The sequence below is a fragment of the Aspergillus neoniger genome (genome assembly GCF_003184625.1).
Source record: "Aspergillus neoniger CBS 115656 unplaced genomic scaffold BO87scaffold_10, whole genome shotgun sequence".
NCBI lineage: Eukaryota > Fungi > Ascomycota > Eurotiomycetes > Eurotiales > Aspergillaceae > Aspergillus > Aspergillus neoniger.
In genome coordinates this window covers 633,134-653,554 of record NW_020291138.1, presented here as the reverse complement: position 1 = coordinate 653,554, position 20,421 = coordinate 633,134, and the positions used below count along the sequence as shown (strand labels likewise).

Sequence of the window (20,421 nt, the reverse complement as noted above, 5' to 3'; positions counted from 1 at the left end):
ATGGTATCTAAGAGATACAGGAGTAAATCCTGCTAGAAATACTGAGGTAGGTTCAGCTACGAGTCCCATAGTCGCCCAGATGGGATACGACCCCCGGTAGTGTACAGTGAAGTCATTAAGAATCGTTGGGTATTATTATCTTCGATATTTTAGAATTCCATGCCCATCAGATAACTGTGCACGGGTTAGCGAATGAATTGAGCAGTTTGGGGGTATTTGGGGGTAGTCGAACCTTTCGTATATGCGCATGAACTTGGCAACGAATGCTTCGAGGTGGAAGATTACTTTCTGCGAAGGATATTAGCCGTGTATATTGGACATGCATGCAGCAAATGAGAGCCCTTACGCTGCCTTGAGTGATCCTGTGCTCATAGAACGCCGACCACCTGATGACATCAGGCTTTAGAGCATCGTCGACCTTTGTGATCAGGTTGAATGTCAAAGACTAGATCCCAGTTAGCATTTCTATTCCAGTCACCTATAACGTACTGATCGAACCTTAATAATAGTAGTCGGTGGTATGCAATGCGTCAAAAGGTCGTATAAGCGTGCGCGGACTTGCAACAGACGAGCTGGCGACCGCTCTGCCAGGATCTCTTCGGCTGTCAACGCAATCAAAGCTTCCCAATCGGGAGGTGGGATGAGCGTGTTATCCGTCACTTTCTCACTAGAAACAGAAGAAAATCACGTTAGCTCTGGCACCCCACTAGACCACCAATTTGGGACGTACTTCTGAGCATAGATAGCCTCAAACATAAGGAGCGCGCGACGAAGATTACGCCCACTCTCCTTAGCTATCCTCTTATTCAACCCACTTGCCTCAGGCCATCCTTCCTTCTTAGCCGCGTTCCTCAGTACAGTGCAGATTTCCTCTTCATTCGGAGCAGCAACCCTGACCAGCAGGGTACGGGACCGGATAGGAGCGATAATATTCGAGGTGCTATTGGCCAACAAAATCAACCTCAAGTTGGGACTGTACTTCTCCATCGTTCGTCTCAGCGCCGCCTGCGCATCACGAGTAAGATGATCGGCCTCGTTGATCACAACGACCTTGAAGCGCTGCTTCGCCGAGAGATCGACCTGCTGGGTCTGCGCAATCTCCTTCAACAGCTCCTGCACAACGACACGATCATAGTTTCCAACATCCGATGGGGTGATCTCCAAGTGATAGACCGAAGACACTATATTGAACTCGAGCTTGCGGTTGCTTGTCGTCTGAAAGACTCTAGCGTCGATCTTGATCTTTTCGACTCCGGAACCGTACAATTCTTTGAGCGTCGCGATGGTTCGTGTCTTTTTTCCTGCGCCTGAGGGTCCGTACATGAGCAGATGGGGGAAGTCGCCGCTTTGCGCCTAGAAAGAAACATCATTGTGAGGATTGTACTCGAGGTGGATAGTATGAGCTTGAATTGCCTTACCAATGATTTCAGTCGCGCGGACAGCTCGGGGTGGTATGTGAGGGCATCTAGCGACCGCGGCCGCAGTTTGTCGACTAGCAAGGCCATTTTCGCAATTGAGTGTGCAGTTCAATAGTTAAAGGCTTCGAGGTCTTCACTCAGCAGTATGCTTTCCCTTCAGAGCCGATAGATAGCTTAAGCCGAGCGCAGACGCGTCGGGCGTGACACGCGAGCTTAATTGGCGGTCCGTGCGCTATGCTGACTATGCAGCGGATTCACCAATCACGTTCGGCCGTGCAAAATCATTGCAGATCTAGTACAATCGAGACGGTCAAGTACGTAGTAGCCAGAGGAACACTATAAACCATTGTCTACATTGAGGTGATGGATGTATAACAATGATTCCTTTATATTTCACGTTTGAACGCCTAAATACTATACATGATATGTCACCCCGCCCATTCCATACGAAAAGCTTCAGTAGTCCTCTGTATGTACATGCTCTATCTATGATACAAAGATGGTCAGTGGGGTGCTTGGGACCATCAGGTTCAGGTTTTCATAATTGGCCCTTGCAAGAGGAGAGATGGGTCTTCCGAATTTGCTCGGAGGGTCACATCGGAGCGAGCCAGGTCTCTGGGACATTCCGTTGGATGTCACAAGGCCAGGGTGATTCGGGTATATACGTTCCAAAAGCATTTTACTGTGAGTCTGTTGTCGTAGAGAGCCCAATCGCTTGGCTCCTGATATGTAGTACATAACAATCAGTCACGCCATTAGCTCGACGGCAATGGCTTCAAGACACCATTGTCATCATATCGCGCCTCTGTTTCACATTGATTAGCCACATGATACCTCATCATTGGTTTGATCTGGAAACTTACTGAAGAAGGTATATGAGAGCGTAATTGTGTCAATGCCCTTCATTGCCGGATCATTGGCAAAGTCAGGGTCGATGAAGAAGAACACCGGCATGTCAACCGACTCTCCAGCATTCAGCTTCTGCTCGTCGAAGCAAAAGCATTGAATCTTGCTGAAGTAGGGAGCAACCTGTCCGGGAGTGACACTATACGTCGCTACACCAATGATATCCGTTGGGCCCTTGTTTGTCGCTGTGAAGAATGCAAGTGCTGTCTCGCCCGGAAGAACTCGAACTTCACGTTGTTGCGGTGTAAACTTCCATGGTAAAACATCCGAAACTGATCCATTAAACGTGATTCTCAAACGACGGGAGTCGGTGACCGGAGTGACGCGGGAAGAGGTATCGCCGTCACCTACACGGTGAGTAGCTACGGGTTGACCGTTCCAGCCGGTTTGTTGGCAGATCTGTATGAGTGAAGCCGTTAGCCTCTGCCGCAGACTAGAATTCATGGGCAGGGTTGTCGAACCATTTTGTACAGAGGGACGGAGCCATAGGCAAGCGCAACGGTTCCGAGAATAAGACTGGCTGTATAGTACCTATAACCTATTAGACAAGAAACTGCCAATGCCATTGCGATCCTTCAACATACATTGTCGACGCATTGCGCTTTTTCGATTGTGGCGTATTGAAAGGTGCGTTAATATTCTGCCGGAGACATGAATTGTGAGTGAAGAATCTCCTCCCAGAGTCAACACATCGTGTATTTGTGATGGTGGCCGGGCGGAGGCCGGGGCCCGACCAAGGAAGCCGACCCCATGAGGAGATCGGGCGCGAGAACATCGTCAATGATTATATGAGCTGCGGGGAGATATGGAGAGAGGCCATCTAGAACTCCGATTGGGATAAGGTACCTGAGGCACGTGATATGATCAGGCAATGCTTTTCTGTCGGTTTTATCATACCGCCTCTAGTGCCGCCTTCCATGTTCCACGCGCCCGATGATAGCCGTGGCTTGTCTGTTTTAGGAAATCTATCCCAAACTACCAGATTCAGCATCTCTTCCACCTTGCTAGGGCTTTGAACTTAGTCTATTTAGGAGATTTGGACAAGTTAAGCACCTTGATTCTCATTGCTATTATTTGTATATAACATTGATGCTTGGCTGTATGAGAACGACTACTAACAAGCAGATGTGAACCTCTGTGATACTAGTAGTGTAGCCTCGGTAATATATACCTCTAGGGCAAGTAAGTACTAGTAGTTGGTACTTACTATAGTAGCATGCCACAAGTTTATAACGAAGTTCTATCATGATGTGACTACATGCCTTTTGTTCCAATTAGAGCACTTTTAGATGTACTAAGGTATGCAGTACTACCAGTAATATGTAATGATGTCTCAAACCCAGAGAGAGCTTGTTGAGAATCATCCTGGATGCAGGAATATCCGAGGAAGCGATACTCCGAATATTGGTCCTATCAAAAACCCTTTATCTTGCCAATGTAAAGTCAAGAATGATTGATCTTCCCCTGGGTCAAAATTAGCTCTAAAACACTTGTCTTCTGTTTCAGGTGAGCTTCTAGACACTTTGAAGATCTAAGGAGATCGTCAGGTTTCTATTCTTGGGCTTTCCCAAATTTGGGGTGCCGGTTTCCCAATAACGGGCATCTATGAGGGGCCAGGAGACAAATATGAGATCAGATAATCTTATCTGGTCGGGAGATTTGCGCTTGACCAAGATGGCGATTCTTTGCCCTATGGCTTTTTCTGAGAAAAACCTACAGACTTGGCTAGATTGCTTGCTTTTGTTCATTCAATCCTCAACGAATAATGATGGCATAATAATACATATCAGAACCGCTAATGATACCCTGTATAATTACAATGAGAGTGACGAAAGAAACAACAATAAGTCTATACATGTAAAGGTCCGGTCGCAAACGCCATTCGCTCAGCGCAATCACGCCAGCACGCTTCTACCGATCCGACCGAATACACCCCGAACCATATCAGGCCTCTCTTGGAGACAAGTCAGAAGAATGGCGGCGCTGATAGAAAATGCTATACGTTCCCGGTGTTGATACTAGATAAGCCACAACGGTTAGAAAGTGGTACAATGTTCGACGAAGCTAGAATGGGATGGCGCAGAGAGCGGCAAGACGAGTGTGACAACTTCCAAGCTCTGCAACCACTGGGTGATATGGAAGTATTTGAACTCACCTGTTTCTCGTAATATCTTGGCAGAACAGTTGCAGCAGCCCTGGGAGCCACAAATAGTGAAATCTCCTGTCGCTTCCGTGCGTTCTCCACGAGTATGCTCCAACCGCACATCAGGCATCCGGCGCCGACACAGAGCCCAGAATCCCACATCATTGGAGTTACTGTTCCGCGGTGAAATACTTTGGGGCCGATCCTTGTTCTTGCAAGACAGACAGAGTAGTAGAACAAGCTCACAAATGAAGCAAGGAAGGCAGATGAGCGCAAGGCAGCAGCTATGGGCTGTTTGAGGGATGCCATGGACTTTACCGACCGCAAACGAAAGATGATCTGTAGAGGTATGTAGGTAGCACAGGCGAAACTGAATGTTCGAGTGAATCGAGACAGAGCATGCTTTTCACAGCTATGACCACTACCCATGTGGACCATCTCACACGGTATCGGGATGGTCTTGGAAGGGTCTCCCCATTCCACGGGCCAATTATAATCTTTGCACATGGACTGAAGTAGTGATGCTTGCCCGGTGTCTTTTCCGTACACAAAGACACCCTGCCTAGCACGGCGAAGTGCTTCGATCAGGCGGCCATCCACCTTTGCTACTTCTCCTATCCACTTACCGTAAAACCTTGGTAGCCTCTCCGGCATATAAAACCATGCCCACATAACTATCGCTGCGCTCGTGGCGAAAACACCCGCATCTGCGAGTTGAGGAGCAACACGCTCCATTAGACTCCACTGATTTTTTGACTTTCGCCATCGCCGCCAATGTGCCCAACCCATGTAGACCATCAAATCGACCGCTCTTGTAAGGCTGAAAAGAGTGAGGTCCATGGTTCTACCTGCAAAATGGGGATGGCCATGCGGCTCCGGTCCGAGCTTTCTCTGGTCTGCAGCATTTTTTGAATCAGTACCACCTTGACATTCGTCGCAAGCTCTCTGCAACCTGATAGGCCTCTGATTCAGAATATGAAAACTGAACCAAGCGGACAGTAACGCAGAAACAAATCTAGCCAGTCGCATGTGAATCAATGCATTGGAACGACCGGGTTTTAAACCCAGCTTACGAACAAGATGCGCAAGACATCGTAAGAGAATCAAAGGAAAGACGGTTGAGCCCCCTACGAGTACAGCACAGAATGCCGGGAAAGCATCCAGCCGTAGAGTACTTGTCAATGTGGTGGACAACTGCATAGCCAGAGTGAGTACACCGGCCTTATCCTGATGGTAGACGGGTAGGGCAGCGAAAATTTCCATGTGTGTATACGCATCACGAACGATGCATAGGTGCAGCGGGCTTAATGCTATCAGGGTAACATTAACATACCTCCTTGAGCTGCTCTGCGAAGCTTAAGCCATGCCTCCGAATTCGCCGTAGACAGGATATTACTCTAGGAGTAGTTGAAGATAAATAACCAAGTGCGTATGCGCGTAGAATTCTGTTACGGTCAGTATCGACGCAGCCTATTGATCCGTAGTTGATGTGCTCGACGTCACCCAGAAGTGGCCGAAAATGGGAATAATGAATACTTACGGCCGTAGAACACGGATACTGCTCTGATGCTGGCGAATGATGGTGGCCGAGTCCATGGTGCATCTAACTCATTTAGTCCATGACCGTGCCATTGAAGTCTGGATTTGAGTTGTGAAACAATGAAACAACCTATTTGCTGGTGTCAGACTGTATCTAGGGAGTATACCACCGATTAACAGAATCGAGACCATGGCCACAGAAAGAGACGAATGAATTCTGCAGAAAACCAAAGGGATTGTGGCAGGACATACTGCACTAAAATCCAAGCATTTCTAGCCGGCCCAAAGATCTTGACAGAATAGGAAACTAACACAAACACTTGGCTCCGCGGCGGTTACCCAGAGTGGTACGTGCTCCGTGATGGGCAGCCCTTTTTGTATGTAGGATCGGCCGTGGATCCGTGCGACGGACTATTAGAAATTCGACCTCGGTCGTTCAAGACACGAGGGGAATGGCCGTTAACCCAGGTGTGGTTCAGGGGTTACAGACCAGGCGGAAGGCGACGATCCCCCGTTATGCCACGCTCGAAACTTGGGGTTTTATCAACCAACCGCTAGCCGTCACCTGGGGAAACCAGCTGGTGTAATGGAGCCAAGAAAGTATGAACTCCAGTAGGCACAATGGTAGCGAATCGTCCAGATCGGAGGAGCCGGAGCAGTTTTACGGCTCACCTTGATGAGGGATGATCAAGGAAAAGAATTCCTGTCAGCGGGGAAGAACAAAAAAAGCAGACAGACAGAGAGTGAGTGTACATGGTGGATGAATGGAGATGTGAATAGGTGGATGGATAGATTGGATGGGCACCAGAAATGGGAATCGATCGGGCCGGATAAGGTCGAGTCTCCCCGGACTGGGAAATTGGTCCGATTCATACCGTCTGGAAACCAGAATTACAGGATCTGATCCCGGTGTGTGGCTGGCAATTGGGGGTATCAATGGTAATTGGTTTACGTCACGCGACCTCCGCCGGAGCGCCAGAATTTTGCATGTGATTGCCTTGAAAAGGCCGACGGATTCCCAGCGACGAGAAGCAACTCGTGTGGTGACTGACTGTTTGAATGCTATGATCGATCTGACTATCTACGGTTACTCTCTCTCCACTGTCCATGATCCCCAGATTCTGCCGTCAACCCTCCCGTCTAACTGTCAGTTTCAATGTGGGGGATGCCTTTTCCGTCAAGTGAATTTGGTCTTGTTGACGGTAATTGCGTATCCTAGACCTCCAGACATTCGCCCGTACTTCCCCGGCACCATCGACTGTTGATACTCCCCTCCGCGACCACCGTCCCCTATAGCTAGCTAGCTTCCAATCTTCTGGTGATTGGTATCACTGGAGCTCTCTGAAACCATATTGTCATCGCATTCTTGAAAGGGTTTATTCTCTTTTCCTGCATCCGCTTTGCCGGTCAAGGCATGTTGGCACTGTCTTTCGGCGCCGCTCTCATTCAAGACTAGCACATGCTAGTCGAGTTTCTTTGCGATATCACATACTTGCCTTCTCTCGCCCCCCTCCACCATCATCGCCATGGATCCAAACAGGTCGGGGACACATTATGGCCAGAATAGTCCGCAGCCTGGCCCCTTTGGCTGTAAGTGTATTTCTTCGCTGCTGCCACGTCCTGTCTAATGTGGAGGGGCTCTAGATTCTTTTCTCTCCCCTACAGATACCCCATTCGAACCTGCTCCTGCGCCACCTCCCGGGCCGGCGCTCTTGGATCAAGATGAATCATTGATGCTGGATAACTTCTTTACTACGATGAACTCCAATCAGCTCTCCAGTGACTTTTGGCTGCAGAGTCAATCAAATAAGCCATTTGGCACCGCCAATTTCGACTTCTCAGACGAACTCCTCCCCCCGACTTTCGAAGGGTCCACGACCTCTCTTTCATCACAACCCTCCCTCTCTCATCGCAGCATAGACAAACCGCTCATGGACGTAATGCCGGGGAACCTGAGTGCCAACTCAGATATATTCGCGGCTGCTTCCATGCTATACCATAATGGGATACACGGGGCCGATTTCAATACCAACTTAGGATCTCATTCATACCCATCCCCTGACATAGATTTCAACAGCCTCAGAATGTCCACTCATGGCAAATTCCAACCGCAACCCAGCCATGTGCCCTTGAAACAACCCAACAGCTCATCCCGTCCTCGGTTACCCCATGGGTACCACACCTCAGAGATGCTCTTCGATGTCCGTGAACCGATATCCCCGGAGCAACAGCAGACCGCCAAGGTTCGTCCACTGCATTGGGGCTCGGATGAAAGTTTTGTGGATCAAGGATACATTGCACCGCCGGATCAGCCAGATGAAGAGCAGCGCACGAAAGAGTTGCTCGGTCACTTGGCATGCTTCGAAGCCCAAAGCAGTGCTGCAAACACTCGAGCGCCGAGCCCAGTGCGCATCACTGGAAACTATGATGCAACATGGACTGATACAGATGCGGCTGGACAACTCAGCAACTTGCGCAGAGAGTTCAAGGACAGCATGGAAGATCTTTCCCAACCCAAGAAGAAGCAAAGAGTTTTGGTCAAGGAGGAAGAAGACGAAAACTCAGACGAGGAAAGCTCGCGGCCACAATCGAAAAAGTCCAAGGCTTCGTCATCAAGGCGAATGTCACATGACGCCGTTCGGAAACCAAGGCTTTCCCAAGGTCCAAAGCCCGCACGAGAGAACCTGACCGAAGAACAAAAGAGAAGCAACCATATTCTCTCGGAGCAAAAGCGAAGAAACTTGATCAGACAAGGGTTCGATGATCTGTGCACCCTTGTCCCTGGCCTAAAAGGCGGTGGTTTTAGCAAAAGCGCAATGCTCACGCAGGCGGCTGACTGGTTGGAAGAAGTATTGCGCGGCAATGACATCCTCAAAGCACAGCTAGCGGAGTTGAAGGCCATGAATGGTTTGGTGATGCCTCGGTAGTCACCTCAATTATGCGACCATGATCACCTCTTTTATTCTATCGAAAGCATGGGCTGATCTTCACCCATTTGTACATTGGAGCAGTTCAGCGATCTTCTGGAAGGATGCGCATTGTTCAAACGGTTATGCAGGCGTTTGTTTTTACGGCCGCCCGTCTTGATTTCTACATCGACCAGGGTTTGATGTGCCGACGCACCTGGTTGCAGTCACATTAAAAATCCCGGCCTATTACATGTCACCCCATAATACCCACTTGGATTGGCGATAATGGTTTGATTTCCTAAATACCACATAGTATCTAGTTTGATGCATGCATTCTGCCGGGAGTATAAGCTCTCCCGCGAGATCTTCTCGTTCTCCATTGGTGCTCTGCTTTCGTTTGCTTCCCAATCGTTGATTCAAGAAAGGATCATTAGTCTTCACGATCGTATATCCAGCCACTAGGATGTAGTATGAATCGCGTAAAACAGTGATACATGTACAAGATGCGATGACAGTTGCTTCTTTCCCATGTACATGGTAACTGTAGAGGATCTTCAACAAATGCCGCAACATACACCGTAGTTCTCCGTAGTAGATAGATAGATAGAGAGATAGATACTCCGTAGATAGCAGCGATAACCCACCGTCAGGGGCAGAACTACTAACTCGCGGGGGTGGCCCCACCGGCTCCAAAAGGCTTAGCGCAGCCCGGAATACCCAGTATGATCATGTGATCTCCTCAGCAACGGGCCAACGGCGCGTTTATTATGATGACGCTACGTCCGGGTTCCGTCTGGGCATGTGGGTGTAACTACATCAAAAGTGATCAAAGCTATATAATCCAAATTAATCCCTCACCTATAGGATAATTCACAGGTCAAACATGCCTCCCAAGCGGAAGCGTTCCAGCAATGGTCCCGAGCAAAGGAGTGAGACGCGCAACAAGCCTTATGCCTACTTGAAGCCCCAGGTCCGGCAGGTCTCCGAAAGGACCATCAAATCCAAGTGGTCCACACTTCCGGAGCCGGTTCAAGACAGGGTGCGCGATATGTTTCGGGCCCTGGAACGTCCAGTTATTGTAAGACAGCAGAACGAGGGCAAACGCATCGAAGCACAGGCTGCTGTTCAAGCTGTTGTGAAAAAGTATAGTTCCCGGTCTTCTGTCTCGAGGGAAATCATTATACTGACCTGTAATCTTCCAATGCTATAGTCTGGGAAAGCGGCTTCCGCGCATGCCTTTTCCCCCAGTCACGAAAGACTCTGTCTTTGAGTACGAGGCAGCGCTCAAGGAGCATGTAAGTAACGCTCTATAAACCTCATTGAAGATATGACTGACACATGTTTGCAGTGTTCCTTGGAGGCTACTTTAGCCACAGTGACTGATAATATTGATCTCTTGAAGGCTGAAGTCGAAAAGGAAGAAGCTATGCTCGAAAGGGAGAAAAAGCAACTGCAGGAGATGGAGAGAAATGCGAAGCGAGCAGAAGCGGAGAGGAAGAGGCAATCGAAGAACGTAAGTGTGGCCTTGATGCGAGTAAGTTAAGAGAATTACGACGACGCTGACCTTTTTTTAGGAGCACCCTGTTCTGCGGCAGGTCGACAGCTCCCCCGACGAGTATAACCAGAAGCAGTCCGAATTTACCCTTGCGGGAGGAAAAGAAACCCAAACGATGTTCGACGAGGTGCGTTTTTAGCTCCTCTGTACCCGGGCTTGATATCTGTTGCTGACATACCGTGTTTAGCTTGAAAATGACCCAGAGGTCTCGAATATCCTGAAACAACTGACTGGGCATCTGAAGTCAATGCAAAACAATACCGCACCCGTTGCCGGTTTGAAGGACGCAATTGGCAGGTCGCATGCAGCATTGAGTCTAACTTTTATGCCCGAAGACTGAACCCACAAACATATGCATCAATGGCAAGTCCAAAACGATTGTGCTGTTACAGTTTGTACGCCGTCTGGAGTGCGTACTCGAAGATGCAAGCCTCATGCCAGTCTTCAAGACGTCTTGGGAAACGAGTCATGCGCAGGACGGTATTTGACATCCTACGGTCGACCAAGGCATCGCGAGCCAGTTTGACGCTACCTGGAAGGTCTACCGCATCGACTGCATATATCCCTCACGGGACACCAGTGATATATGGGGCTAAACGAATTCCCGCCCCTCGGAGAATTGGTCCTCCTATTCAGGACAAGCTGGGCCTCATCGCGTTCTACCTCGTTCTTTGTCAAGACTCAGGTTCTGGGAATCCTCTAGCCCCAAGTGGAGTTTAGTCAGATATTGACGGCGGACCCCCACTAGTTAAATACAGGCAAAGAAGTCTAGTGGGTATATGAGAAGCTTGTGGCTAGTAATGCTAATGGGGCATCATTCACGGGTCATTAGCCACCCAGAAAAACTACTTAATACAAGCCTGATTTTGGAAAGGAAATAAATGACTCTACTGCCTACTCTGCAAAACCGCCCAGTGTAAGAGCATGTGGCTGCATATGCTAGATGCAAGTTAACCGAGGTAGAAACCTTGTAACTAAATTCAATGACAGATAGTCGTCCTATATGTTAACATCAGAAATACTAGGATTCTGTTTAATCTGTATTTACTTGCTCGCTTGAACAACTGATATTGGCTGCTTTGCTTCGCACCGTGAGGGATAGTGTCACACATGGGTTAGCCGCTCATATGCTTTTCCGAGGCTACTAACCGGGTTCGCCGCTGCCGACCCCAATGCGGAGGGGCCCGGGAAATGAAAGATCCAAGTCCCGCACCAGCGGGGAACTTCGATGAGCCGATCGCATCGCGCGTGCCCTCACATTTTCACGTTACAGATCAGCCCGATACCTTCGCCCTCTGCTTGTTCGGTCCATTCACACCCAGTCGAATGTCTGCAGACGGTCATTTTGCTCCCCGTTTGTGTTCCAATCGACAGCAACAGTGTTAACGGCAAAACGAACCCTGCGCAACACCTTGCGCCTAGCGATCAATGACGGAGAAAAGTGCGGCGTCAACGGGTCCAGGCCCCGATCAACAAACCAGCAATGGGACAGCGGAGAGAAAACCGGATGTGACAGAGGAGGAACAGACTGGGGCAGATGCTGGTGCGAAAGACAACTCGCAGAATACACCATCTCTCAAGACTGAGGGTGCTGCCGCGGGGGCTCACCCAAGTCCCAAAAAACGTCGCAAAGTCAATCATGGTATGGCGCTATTTGCTATGCATCCTACAAGGATCGAGGCAGCGACTCAGCTTTTCCCCCCTGTTGTTTCGACCACGTTGCTAATTAGAGTGCCACGTTTGCAGCATGCGTTTACTGTCGGCGATCGGTAAAGTCTTTCCCCTCAAACAAGATCACCTTCCTCGCCCCTCACTTCAATCAACCCGAACAAACATCGCCCTTGATACTTGTTGGGCTCCACGCCTAGAGGAGTAATTTGCTAACTGAAAGGCACTCGCTCGCGTGGCACAGCATATGACTTGCGACTCGGTACGACCCGTCTGAGCTCTACCCCCCAGCGCATTCCTGTGAAACGTGGAGTGCAATTACCCTTCGAAAATCTAGTTGCTGACGGTTATTGCTTTGCGGGAAATGTAGGAGCGACCCTGCACGCGATGCATAAAACGGAATATTGGCCACCTTTGCCACGATGAACCTCGGGAACCTTCAAAACGGTCGCGGAGTGAAAACGATCATTCGGCTGCCGATGACGAGGGCTCTTCGAATAATGAGTATTCCGGTGTCCAAATGCCCAGAAACGTCGACGGCCCAGAAGCTGCAGGTCAGCAAATGCTACCCGACGGGTCCATCGGCCTACCCACCGCTTCTGTAACTTCTGTGCAGCAGCCAGGCAACATGGCTTCTTCTGGCCAAGGTCTTAATGCTCAACAGCAAAGTGAGTCCTACCTATAAAGTCGTGTAGTGCATCATATTGACCTTTAGTAAGTGATTGGGTACAACGAATGGCTTGGTGGACAAAGCCAATTTCAGGACATGCACACGTTTCACCCTTCATACATGTTCAATGCACCAGAGGTTACTAATGAGTACAACCTCCTTGGTGACTTTCTGAGCAATAGCCTTTTGGATGATGGAGGAGTGTTTCAGAATGATGAGCTGCAGGGTATTTACTCGGATCCGTCGTTACTCAATTCTATGGCGACTCTGGGAAACTCGAATCAAAGCCTTCTGCAGCAGTCTCAACCTGCGCAACCCCAACCTAATCAACAGGCTCAGGGCGAACCTTTACAAGGGCCTACACCTGCAGTGAGCAATGACAAGGCGAGAGAGACCTATTACATGACCGCAGCAGATCCATCAGGGTCCGACCCGCCAGAGGAGCGGATGAACAAGCTTCTTAAAGCGAAATACGACGCGGGACTCCTTCGCCCATTCAACTACGTGAAGGGTTATGCCAGGCTCAATCAATATATGGAGCGACACTTGCAACAAGCCTCGCGGCAGAAGATCCTCCGACAATTAGATAAATTTCGGCCGAAGTTCCGTGAGCGAATGCAGAGCCTGACCGACATTGAATTAATCCTCGTGGAGATGTGGTTTGAGCGAAGCCTGATGGAATATGATCGAGTCTTTGCTAGTATGGCTATTCCGGCTTGTTGCTGGAGACGAACGGGTGAAATATTCCGTGGCAATAAAGAAATGGCAGAGTTGATCGGCGTACCGATTGAGACTCTCCGAGACGTAAGTAATATCTGCAGACATAAATCTCCGTGGTCAACGTCTAATATGACTTTCATATTCAGGGAAAGCTTGCAATCCACGAGATCATCGTGGAAGACCAGCTAGTGAGCTACTGGGAGAAGTTCGGAGCTATTGCCTTTGACAACACGCAAAAAGCCATGCTCACAAGCTGTACCCTGAAAAACCCCAATTCCAACTCCCCTGGAGATGGAATCCCCTGTTGCTTCTCGTTTACAATCCGAAGAGATACCCATAACATGTGAGTGACATCATCAGACGGTGCGATGGCTCGGTGCTAACTGCTGTTGTTCTAGCCCATCACTCATTATTGGGAATTTTCTGCCGTCACAGCGAAAGGCCAAATAAGCCCTGGAGTTATTTCCCTCGTACTTCTTTATTGTTGCCTAGCAAATGCTCGCGTGGGTTGACGCTTAGTTACTGTCTTCTTTCTTGGTGCTTACTAGTCCTCCTATTGGAGGAGCTTCGCGATATTGTTCCCTTCATACCCTTCTGTCATTGATTTAAACGGCCATCAAAAATGTACCATAACATCTTCAAGGCGTGACTTATTTCCAAGGGAAGGTAGATTGTGGCCTTGTAACGTGAACCCGAAATGGACTAGATTGGTCAGGTGTCATTCCGTACTTCGCTTTTGGTGTCGGCCAAGTATCTGCAGGACTCGAGTCCTCTTCTCTAAGCCATTAGAACAACAACTAAATCAATGACACATCGCAGCTCAAAAGCAGAGATGGACGTCATTCTAGGTGAATCACCTTTTCTGCCCGTCGTTTCATACCTCTTATTGCCTCATCCACTAAGAACGAAGCAACAGACTTCGCAGCTGGCCTAGCCGATCGACTCGCTATCGACCAAAAGAAGCGTCATCTAGGTTTAGACGTTAAATCTGTGGCTCAACTGGATCAGCAACTGAGTGATTTTCCTTTGCTGATAGCGAGTCCCTCGTCCTCGACTCGGCGCCGGTTTGGCCAAGAAGGAACAAAGCTATGGAATACTTGCATACAACTCATGACTGTCTATAGAGACAGAAAAGAAGAAGTTGTCCTGGTGTGCAAAGGTACTTCCATGTCTCTCAGCGACGCGGGGACTTTCACTGAGTACGGCATAGTGAAGGCATTCGCTTACGCGATGTTGGAATATGCCGCACCATATCGAGGCACGGGTAAGTATAACCCGTTGACTATTGTATGCGTAAAGGACAGTTAACATCGCCCAGGAAGCAACAGGGCCTTAGAGACGGCATTTAGCATAGTATCGACATGCATAGGTAAAATCCACAACTCATTGCTTTCTTCTTTGTCTCTCTGAACATAGCTCTAATATATTCGATATAGAGAATGGCTGTCTCGATCTAAGCCAAAAGATAATCGAAACTGCAGCTATACGGTTAGACAAACTTGAGAAATCTGGAAGTGACATCGAGGATGCAAAGTTTCAACAGTATACCATAGAGTACTACATGCTTCGTGTCAACTTGGTATGGTCTACCCGTCCACAAATTACATCAGGCTGACTGTTAGATCTATGTAGGCATGGCTACAAGGGAGACTCGACATCGCAGAACACTTGTTTTCAAAGATACCAGGATCGGATAATGGCGGGGGTCAGGAACGTGTCATGGACATATGCTATAAGATCGGTAGCTGTGCGCTTTCACGCAAGCAATATGATGTCTCTGTGAAGTGGTTAGAAAGGGCGTGGAGAGCATCTGAGCTCATAAGGCATATGGACCAGTCACCGGTCCTGTCAATAAAGGATAAAGAGCTACTGATACTCCATGATTCTGGTAGGTTGCTCCTGGTTGATGATCATGGCAAATACCTCATGCAGGACAGTTCGTGCCGGTCTTCGTCTTGATACCAAAGAGTCCACTGGCTTTCTTGCTAGAGCCCTGGATGCACTGAAATCTGTAAGCCATGAACTCCAGTCATTATATATTGGCTAATATCGAACAGCATTACGGTGGAATATTCCCAGTTCAGGTCATCCAACTTGAGTTACTGGGCAAGGAAGAACTAGATGAAAATATCCTTTCGCAAGGTCGCTGATTATATCCTGTGGTTGCCCTCCCTTCTTGACTAACATAAGGGTTGACAGTGCTACAAAGTACTATTGCATCGCCTGAACTCAAAGATTCACACCTTACAATGTAAATGGTCCAGTATGACCCGTGTATGCTGTCCAGTGCTAAATATTGAGAGTAGCATTATGTATTATATACAGAAGCTGCCTGGTACATGGTGAGTGTATCGTTCAGATTCGTATGCTTATCTAACAATGTGTCAGCCCAGAAGTCTCCATTATGATGCTCAAGGAACTGCTCGAACAGGTCATTCTTCTCCCAAATAACGAAACTTCACTCGAGAAAGCATTTATAACATTCGTATATGAATTGATGCACTCGAAGAAATGTGCAAATACTAAGCTCGAAATCTTCCAGGAGACAATTGCCAGCTTAAGGAGGCATTATAAACAGCCGTTGAGTGAAGCGGCAACAGAAGCAACACTCATCGTACGTTAGCCCTTATCATAGCTCCAGCTACTATAGTAGGGCTCATTGAGATATAGCTCATTTGGAAACATGTCAATAATGCGATCTCGAATGACGACAAATCAGTAGCAGGCAAATGGTGTCTTTGTTTGTTAGAAGAGCCAATATTTCAAGTTTCTGCTGCAAACAAGGCTAAGCTTTTTAGGTAGCTAGTCTGCACCTGATAGATTTGTCCCAGAACAAGATCTAACACCAAGCAGACAGTTTCTCATGTGTACTTCACATGACCCGAATGCCTCACAAGCGATTGATATATTCAATCGAATGCCCGAAAAATGCAGATCATGTCCGTCAACATTGTACCTTATGTACACACGAAGCCTGCAGAGCAGCGAGCCCATCGCATGTAAGTAAACCCCAAGCGCTCTAATAGAAATCTAACACAGAAAAGCAAACATATATCTCGAGTCGCTCCTTGGGGACGCAGAAGCCATTCCTCACCTCTTGTCATGTGTAGTAGAAGCCTTTAAGCTTGGGAAGACTCAGCAGGGGCTGGAGAGCCTTGAGCAACTTCTCAAGTCCACGAAGTGCTCTGGGGCAGAGGGATGTCATGTCGGAAAACTGTTACAGTATGGCTAACCTTCTATAAGAGGTGATGTGCTGACCTCAAAATATGCCTGCCCTTCAACTTCTTTCTACGGAACTCGAGAACTCCGGATGGGAAAACGAAATATTACTGAACAAAATTCAGACATTGATGAATCAAGGTAAGTCTCATGCAGAAGCTTGGGAGCTGTTGACTGACTAGCCAGGATTGGTCATGGCAAGTCGCGGAGCACCGGACAACCGCGCATTTTCCGTTGAAGAGCTTGCATGGTTTGCCAAGGCCAGTTATAGTATTGCTTCCAGAGTATTCAGATCGACCAAACTGGATTCCGTCATGCATCTACTAGACATATCTATCAAAGCAAGTGTAGGCCTTCCGAAGATTATTGATTTCCTCTAATACAGCATAGTTCGCCGATGGTTGCCAACACCATGATGTCAAAGAGCAGATTGTTCTATCGGAACACTATCTCCTCTGCGACTCCCTCAAAATAGTCAAAATCGCGATAGAAGCCCGCAAGAAAATTAGCGTTGATGAGAAGGTTCGCTCTCAACCAGAGCTCTTCTATATAGGATCTAATGTAGCATCCAGAGAAAGCACTACAGCGCTATCCACAGAATAAGTGCACACTTTCGAGAGCTGTTCAAGGGCCAAACGGTCGAACACAGCACTAATGCTCAGTACGAAAAATGGCTTTCCCAGCACCGTACCATCCTTGCCCTCGATCTTGAGGCATCTATCTTCTTGAACAACTGGACCGGTGTCTGCACAATCATCGAAGAAGCTAGCCTATTCTTAGATGAGAAGCTCAGCTCAGTATTCCTAGACGGTATCCTCCGCTCTGGTGGTCATGTAAAATCTAAAGTACAAGCAGTCAAGGTATGTATTCACTTATTAGTCCTTAATTTCAGCCACTCTTCACACCCCCTTTACTACCAAACACCCGATATTACAGGCATGTACGCTGACCATCCAACGCAACACATGACAGATCCTGCTCCGCACCCTCCGCGCCTCTCCATCCCCTTATTTAAATAAAACCACATTCACTATCCAAGCCATTCCCCGCTATATCCGCTGTCTATTCCAACTTTCCCTCGACGCAGCAGAGTACCAGCTCGCAGAGTCGATTCTTGATCAGTCTCTCATATTAGTTCAAGAAAGACCTGCTAAAGCCGGGGATTATGACAATCTGTCACTACCGGGGCTTCCGGAAGATGAGATACGATGGCTATCAGCCGTAGCATTCAATCGAGCGGTGGATTACTACCTCGCTGCAGCGGATGCGGATTGCCGACGATGGGCCGGGAAGGCAATCAGCCTTGCTAATATGGCACAAGATGATGGTGCGCTGGGAAGGTTATTACGGGGGAAGCTCGAGATGTTGACTTGATGCACGCGTTTCATCTTAGTACCAACTCATCCCAAGACTTCAATCTAATATCCTCTACACACAATATCTTCCGCAACAGTAAAACTGTTACCTTCTTAGGGCTGTAATTTTCGTTTTCAATTTTTCAGGATTCAAAGTTGGCGCTAATGCACCTGGATGACGCTTTTTCGACCAATCAGAGGCTAAGTAGTTTTCCCTGAGTATCGCCAGATCCACTTCAGTTTACTAAGTATGGATAGTGTAAAACCACTACCTCAACTTAATCTTTGATTTCAATGTTCCAATTGAGCTGCAGTCTAGATTTGCTATTGAAATACTACAAGGGTAGGAACAATTTTATCTCATCCTGTGTATGCTGTATGCTGTCTACTGTAACCAAGAATAACATCAAAATTCAGATTTCCACTCACTGTTCTACTGTAATCACCAACAACAGACAAAACCAACACACACCTAAAACTCAAACCTCTCCCCCACAAGCTCCTCACTCACACTCCAAAGCCTCTCCGCAATTCCCCTATCAGTCGCAAACGCAACAGCACCCCCATCATCAACCTTACAATCCGCCAAATAGACCCCCTTGACCTGTCCATCCTCACTACTAACATCCACCACCTTCAAACGCGGATCCACCGCCGCCAGAACCGTCGTATTAGCCCCCACTTCCCTTGACTTCGGCGTAGGATCCATCCCCAAATCCTTCACCCTCTGCAGGGCCGTCTCAATCTCGCTAGGTGTCGCATGTCGACCAATCCCCGTGTCGACAGTGCCGGGGTGTACGGCAAACACAGCGATGTTGTACTTTGCAAGTAGTTTCTGGTTGAGGGATATCGCGTGCAGGATATTGGCGGTCTTGGACTGTCCGTAGGAGAAGAAGCCGTAGTATGCCTCGTCTGCGTGAAAGTTGCCGGTGAGGTACTCTGTTTTCTGGAGGTCGGGACGCTCGGACTCGGGTAGTTCGTTGGGGACTTTGGTGAAGGAGAGGTCGGTGAAGCGGACGGGGGAGAATTGGTGGCCGAAGGAGGAGAGGTTGATGATTCTTGTTGGGGGAGCAAGGCCGGAGTCGGTGGCTTTGGTGGTGGTGGCGGTGGTAGAAGCGGCCTTGATCAGCTTAGGTAGGATAAGGTTGGTAAAGAGGAAGTGGCCGATGTGGTTTGTTGCAAAGGTTGTCTCGAGTCCGTCCTCGGTGAGGGTTCGGGTGGGAATGGACATGACGCCTGCGTTGTTGATCAGGATATCGATGGTGGGGATGGAAGTGTCGGCCAGGAGTTGGGATGCTGCGGCGCGGACGGATTTCTGGGAGGATAGGTCCATGATCAGGGCGTGGTAGGTGGTGGCTGGGTAGGTTGTTTCGAGGTGGGTGATGGCCGCTTGGACTTTCTCGGTGGATCGTCCTGAGATGATCAGGTTTTCAGGCGACTGGGAGGCAAAGGCTTCGGCGGTTGCAAGTCCCAAGCTGCCTGGGGAGACGCCGGTGATGAGGATGGTCTTGCCCTGCACGGCTTCTGGGAAGGAAGCCGTGATCTCGGCGGCCGGGGTCTGGGGGGTGAATGTCATCTTGGAGTGTTCTAATCAATGCTAATGAAGGCTGAAGTATGAAGCATGGGACTGGGACATGAGGGTTGAAGAGGTCATTATATAGCCATTGCTCTGATATGAGCGGTTTTTGTATACACCCTGCTGTTCGATGATTGGTTCAAGAGCAGTCATCCAGTTGCACCGGTTCGGTGGGTCTTGAACCTGATATCGGTAGTATATTGGGGAGACGGATATCATCTGGATGATGGGGATGATGCTGCGGACACTGGATACATTAGTAGGTATTTATGCTTCTGATCTCATACATTTCATATCATCTTCGAAAGAAGGTAGATGTCTTGACGGGGAATACTTACCTTGTGCCATTTCTATAGGTGGTTCTAAGATGAGTGGTAGTTGCCAAATCACTTCAACAAGCTGAAGTCATATCAAACCTCTTGGAATCTCTGTATGACTCAAAAGGATAGAAAAAGTCCGATGTATCGATGTATCGCGATAGGGTGCCGACATAATGGTCCGCTAATGCATGCTTACTATAGTAAGTAAGTGGTGCATGGTTGGCCATTTAAATATTGGAAAGTTTCAAGCCGTTTGGCACTGAAATACGGTACTAGTACCAGTATTGATGCTTCTTATGTAATTAAATTTGCCTCCCCGTGCCTCGGAGTTTGTCTGCCTGCTATTTCCGTTTCTTCCGGCAGTCCATTTGTAGAACATAAATTCTCACTCGCTCAGCTCGCGTCATCCATTATACTAAGTAC

At 48.4% G+C, this 20,421-nt stretch overlaps 8 protein-coding genes across 8 annotated transcripts; 5 read left to right on the top strand and 3 right to left on the bottom strand.

Moving 5' to 3' along the window:
* Nucleotides 1-46: 46 nt before the first annotated feature.
* On the bottom strand, nucleotides 47-3,117 carry BO87DRAFT_405543 (uncharacterized protein). The gene is made up of 9 exons (XM_025625939.1): nucleotides 2,909-3,117; nucleotides 2,786-2,855; nucleotides 2,282-2,723; nucleotides 1,419-1,492; nucleotides 731-1,353; nucleotides 499-667; nucleotides 347-445; nucleotides 233-288; nucleotides 47-174 (listed from the first exon to the last, which is right to left on the bottom strand). The coding sequence occupies exons 1-9, from the start codon at nucleotides 3,097-3,099 to the stop codon at nucleotides 150-152; spliced, it is 1,749 nt and encodes a 582-aa protein (XP_025481595.1). The 5' UTR covers nucleotides 3,100-3,117; the 3' UTR covers nucleotides 47-149.
* Nucleotides 3,118-4,070: 953 nt separating this feature from the next.
* On the bottom strand, nucleotides 4,071-6,512 carry BO87DRAFT_375129 (uncharacterized protein). Its single transcript, XM_025622956.1, has 5 exons — nucleotides 6,259-6,512; nucleotides 6,008-6,136; nucleotides 5,801-5,912; nucleotides 4,480-5,661; nucleotides 4,071-4,342 (listed from the first exon to the last, which is right to left on the bottom strand). Exons 2-5 carry the CDS (start codon nucleotides 6,061-6,063, stop codon nucleotides 4,220-4,222), a joined length of 1,473 nt encoding a protein of 490 aa, XP_025481594.1. The 5' UTR covers nucleotides 6,064-6,136; nucleotides 6,259-6,512; the 3' UTR covers nucleotides 4,071-4,219.
* Nucleotides 6,513-7,402: 890 nt separating this feature from the next.
* On the top strand, nucleotides 7,403-9,047 carry BO87DRAFT_17429 (basic helix-loop-helix domain-containing protein). The gene is made up of 2 exons (XM_025618364.1): nucleotides 7,403-7,596; nucleotides 7,651-9,047. The coding sequence occupies exons 1-2, from the start codon at nucleotides 7,533-7,535 to the stop codon at nucleotides 8,931-8,933; spliced, it is 1,347 nt and encodes a 448-aa protein (XP_025481593.1). The 5' UTR covers nucleotides 7,403-7,532; the 3' UTR covers nucleotides 8,934-9,047.
* A 751-nt stretch (nucleotides 9,048-9,798) lies between these two features.
* BO87DRAFT_424397 (uncharacterized protein) lies at nucleotides 9,799-10,810 on the top strand (the record flags this gene model as incomplete). Its single annotated transcript, XM_025627229.1, has 5 exons — nucleotides 9,799-10,058; nucleotides 10,126-10,210; nucleotides 10,264-10,428; nucleotides 10,490-10,597; nucleotides 10,658-10,810. 5 exons carry the CDS (start codon nucleotides 9,799-9,801, stop codon nucleotides 10,808-10,810), a joined length of 771 nt encoding a protein of 256 aa, XP_025481592.1.
* Nucleotides 10,811-11,534: 724 nt separating this feature from the next.
* acuM (gluconeogenesis transcription factor RDS2) lies at nucleotides 11,535-14,243 on the top strand. Its single transcript, XM_025622955.1, has 7 exons — nucleotides 11,535-12,112; nucleotides 12,217-12,239; nucleotides 12,383-12,400; nucleotides 12,509-12,806; nucleotides 12,858-13,612; nucleotides 13,675-13,871; nucleotides 13,927-14,243. The coding sequence occupies exons 1-7, from the start codon at nucleotides 11,899-11,901 to the stop codon at nucleotides 13,976-13,978; spliced, it is 1,557 nt and encodes a 518-aa protein (XP_025481591.1). The 5' UTR covers nucleotides 11,535-11,898; the 3' UTR covers nucleotides 13,979-14,243.
* A 452-nt stretch (nucleotides 14,244-14,695) lies between these two features.
* BO87DRAFT_457684 (uncharacterized protein) lies at nucleotides 14,696-15,678 on the top strand (the record flags this gene model as incomplete). The annotated part of the gene is made up of 6 exons (XM_025628820.1): nucleotides 14,696-14,792; nucleotides 14,847-14,897; nucleotides 14,965-15,107; nucleotides 15,161-15,416; nucleotides 15,466-15,539; nucleotides 15,586-15,678. 6 exons carry the CDS (start codon nucleotides 14,696-14,698, stop codon nucleotides 15,676-15,678), a joined length of 714 nt encoding a protein of 237 aa, XP_025481590.1.
* A 1,116-nt stretch (nucleotides 15,679-16,794) lies between these two features.
* BO87DRAFT_457683 (uncharacterized protein) lies at nucleotides 16,795-18,121 on the top strand (the record flags this gene model as incomplete). The annotated part of the gene is made up of 5 exons (XM_025628819.1): nucleotides 16,795-16,888; nucleotides 16,934-17,094; nucleotides 17,138-17,269; nucleotides 17,320-17,607; nucleotides 17,720-18,121. 5 exons carry the CDS (start codon nucleotides 16,795-16,797, stop codon nucleotides 18,119-18,121), a joined length of 1,077 nt encoding a protein of 358 aa, XP_025481589.1.
* A 435-nt stretch (nucleotides 18,122-18,556) lies between these two features.
* Nucleotides 18,557-20,071, bottom strand: BO87DRAFT_375122 (NAD(P)-binding protein). Its single transcript, XM_025622954.1, has 2 exons — nucleotides 20,017-20,071; nucleotides 18,557-19,925 (listed from the first exon to the last, which is right to left on the bottom strand). Exon 2 carries the CDS (start codon nucleotides 19,676-19,678, stop codon nucleotides 18,575-18,577), a length of 1,104 nt encoding a protein of 367 aa, XP_025481588.1. The 5' UTR covers nucleotides 19,679-19,925; nucleotides 20,017-20,071; the 3' UTR covers nucleotides 18,557-18,574.
* Between the last annotated feature and the right edge of the window lie 350 nt (nucleotides 20,072-20,421).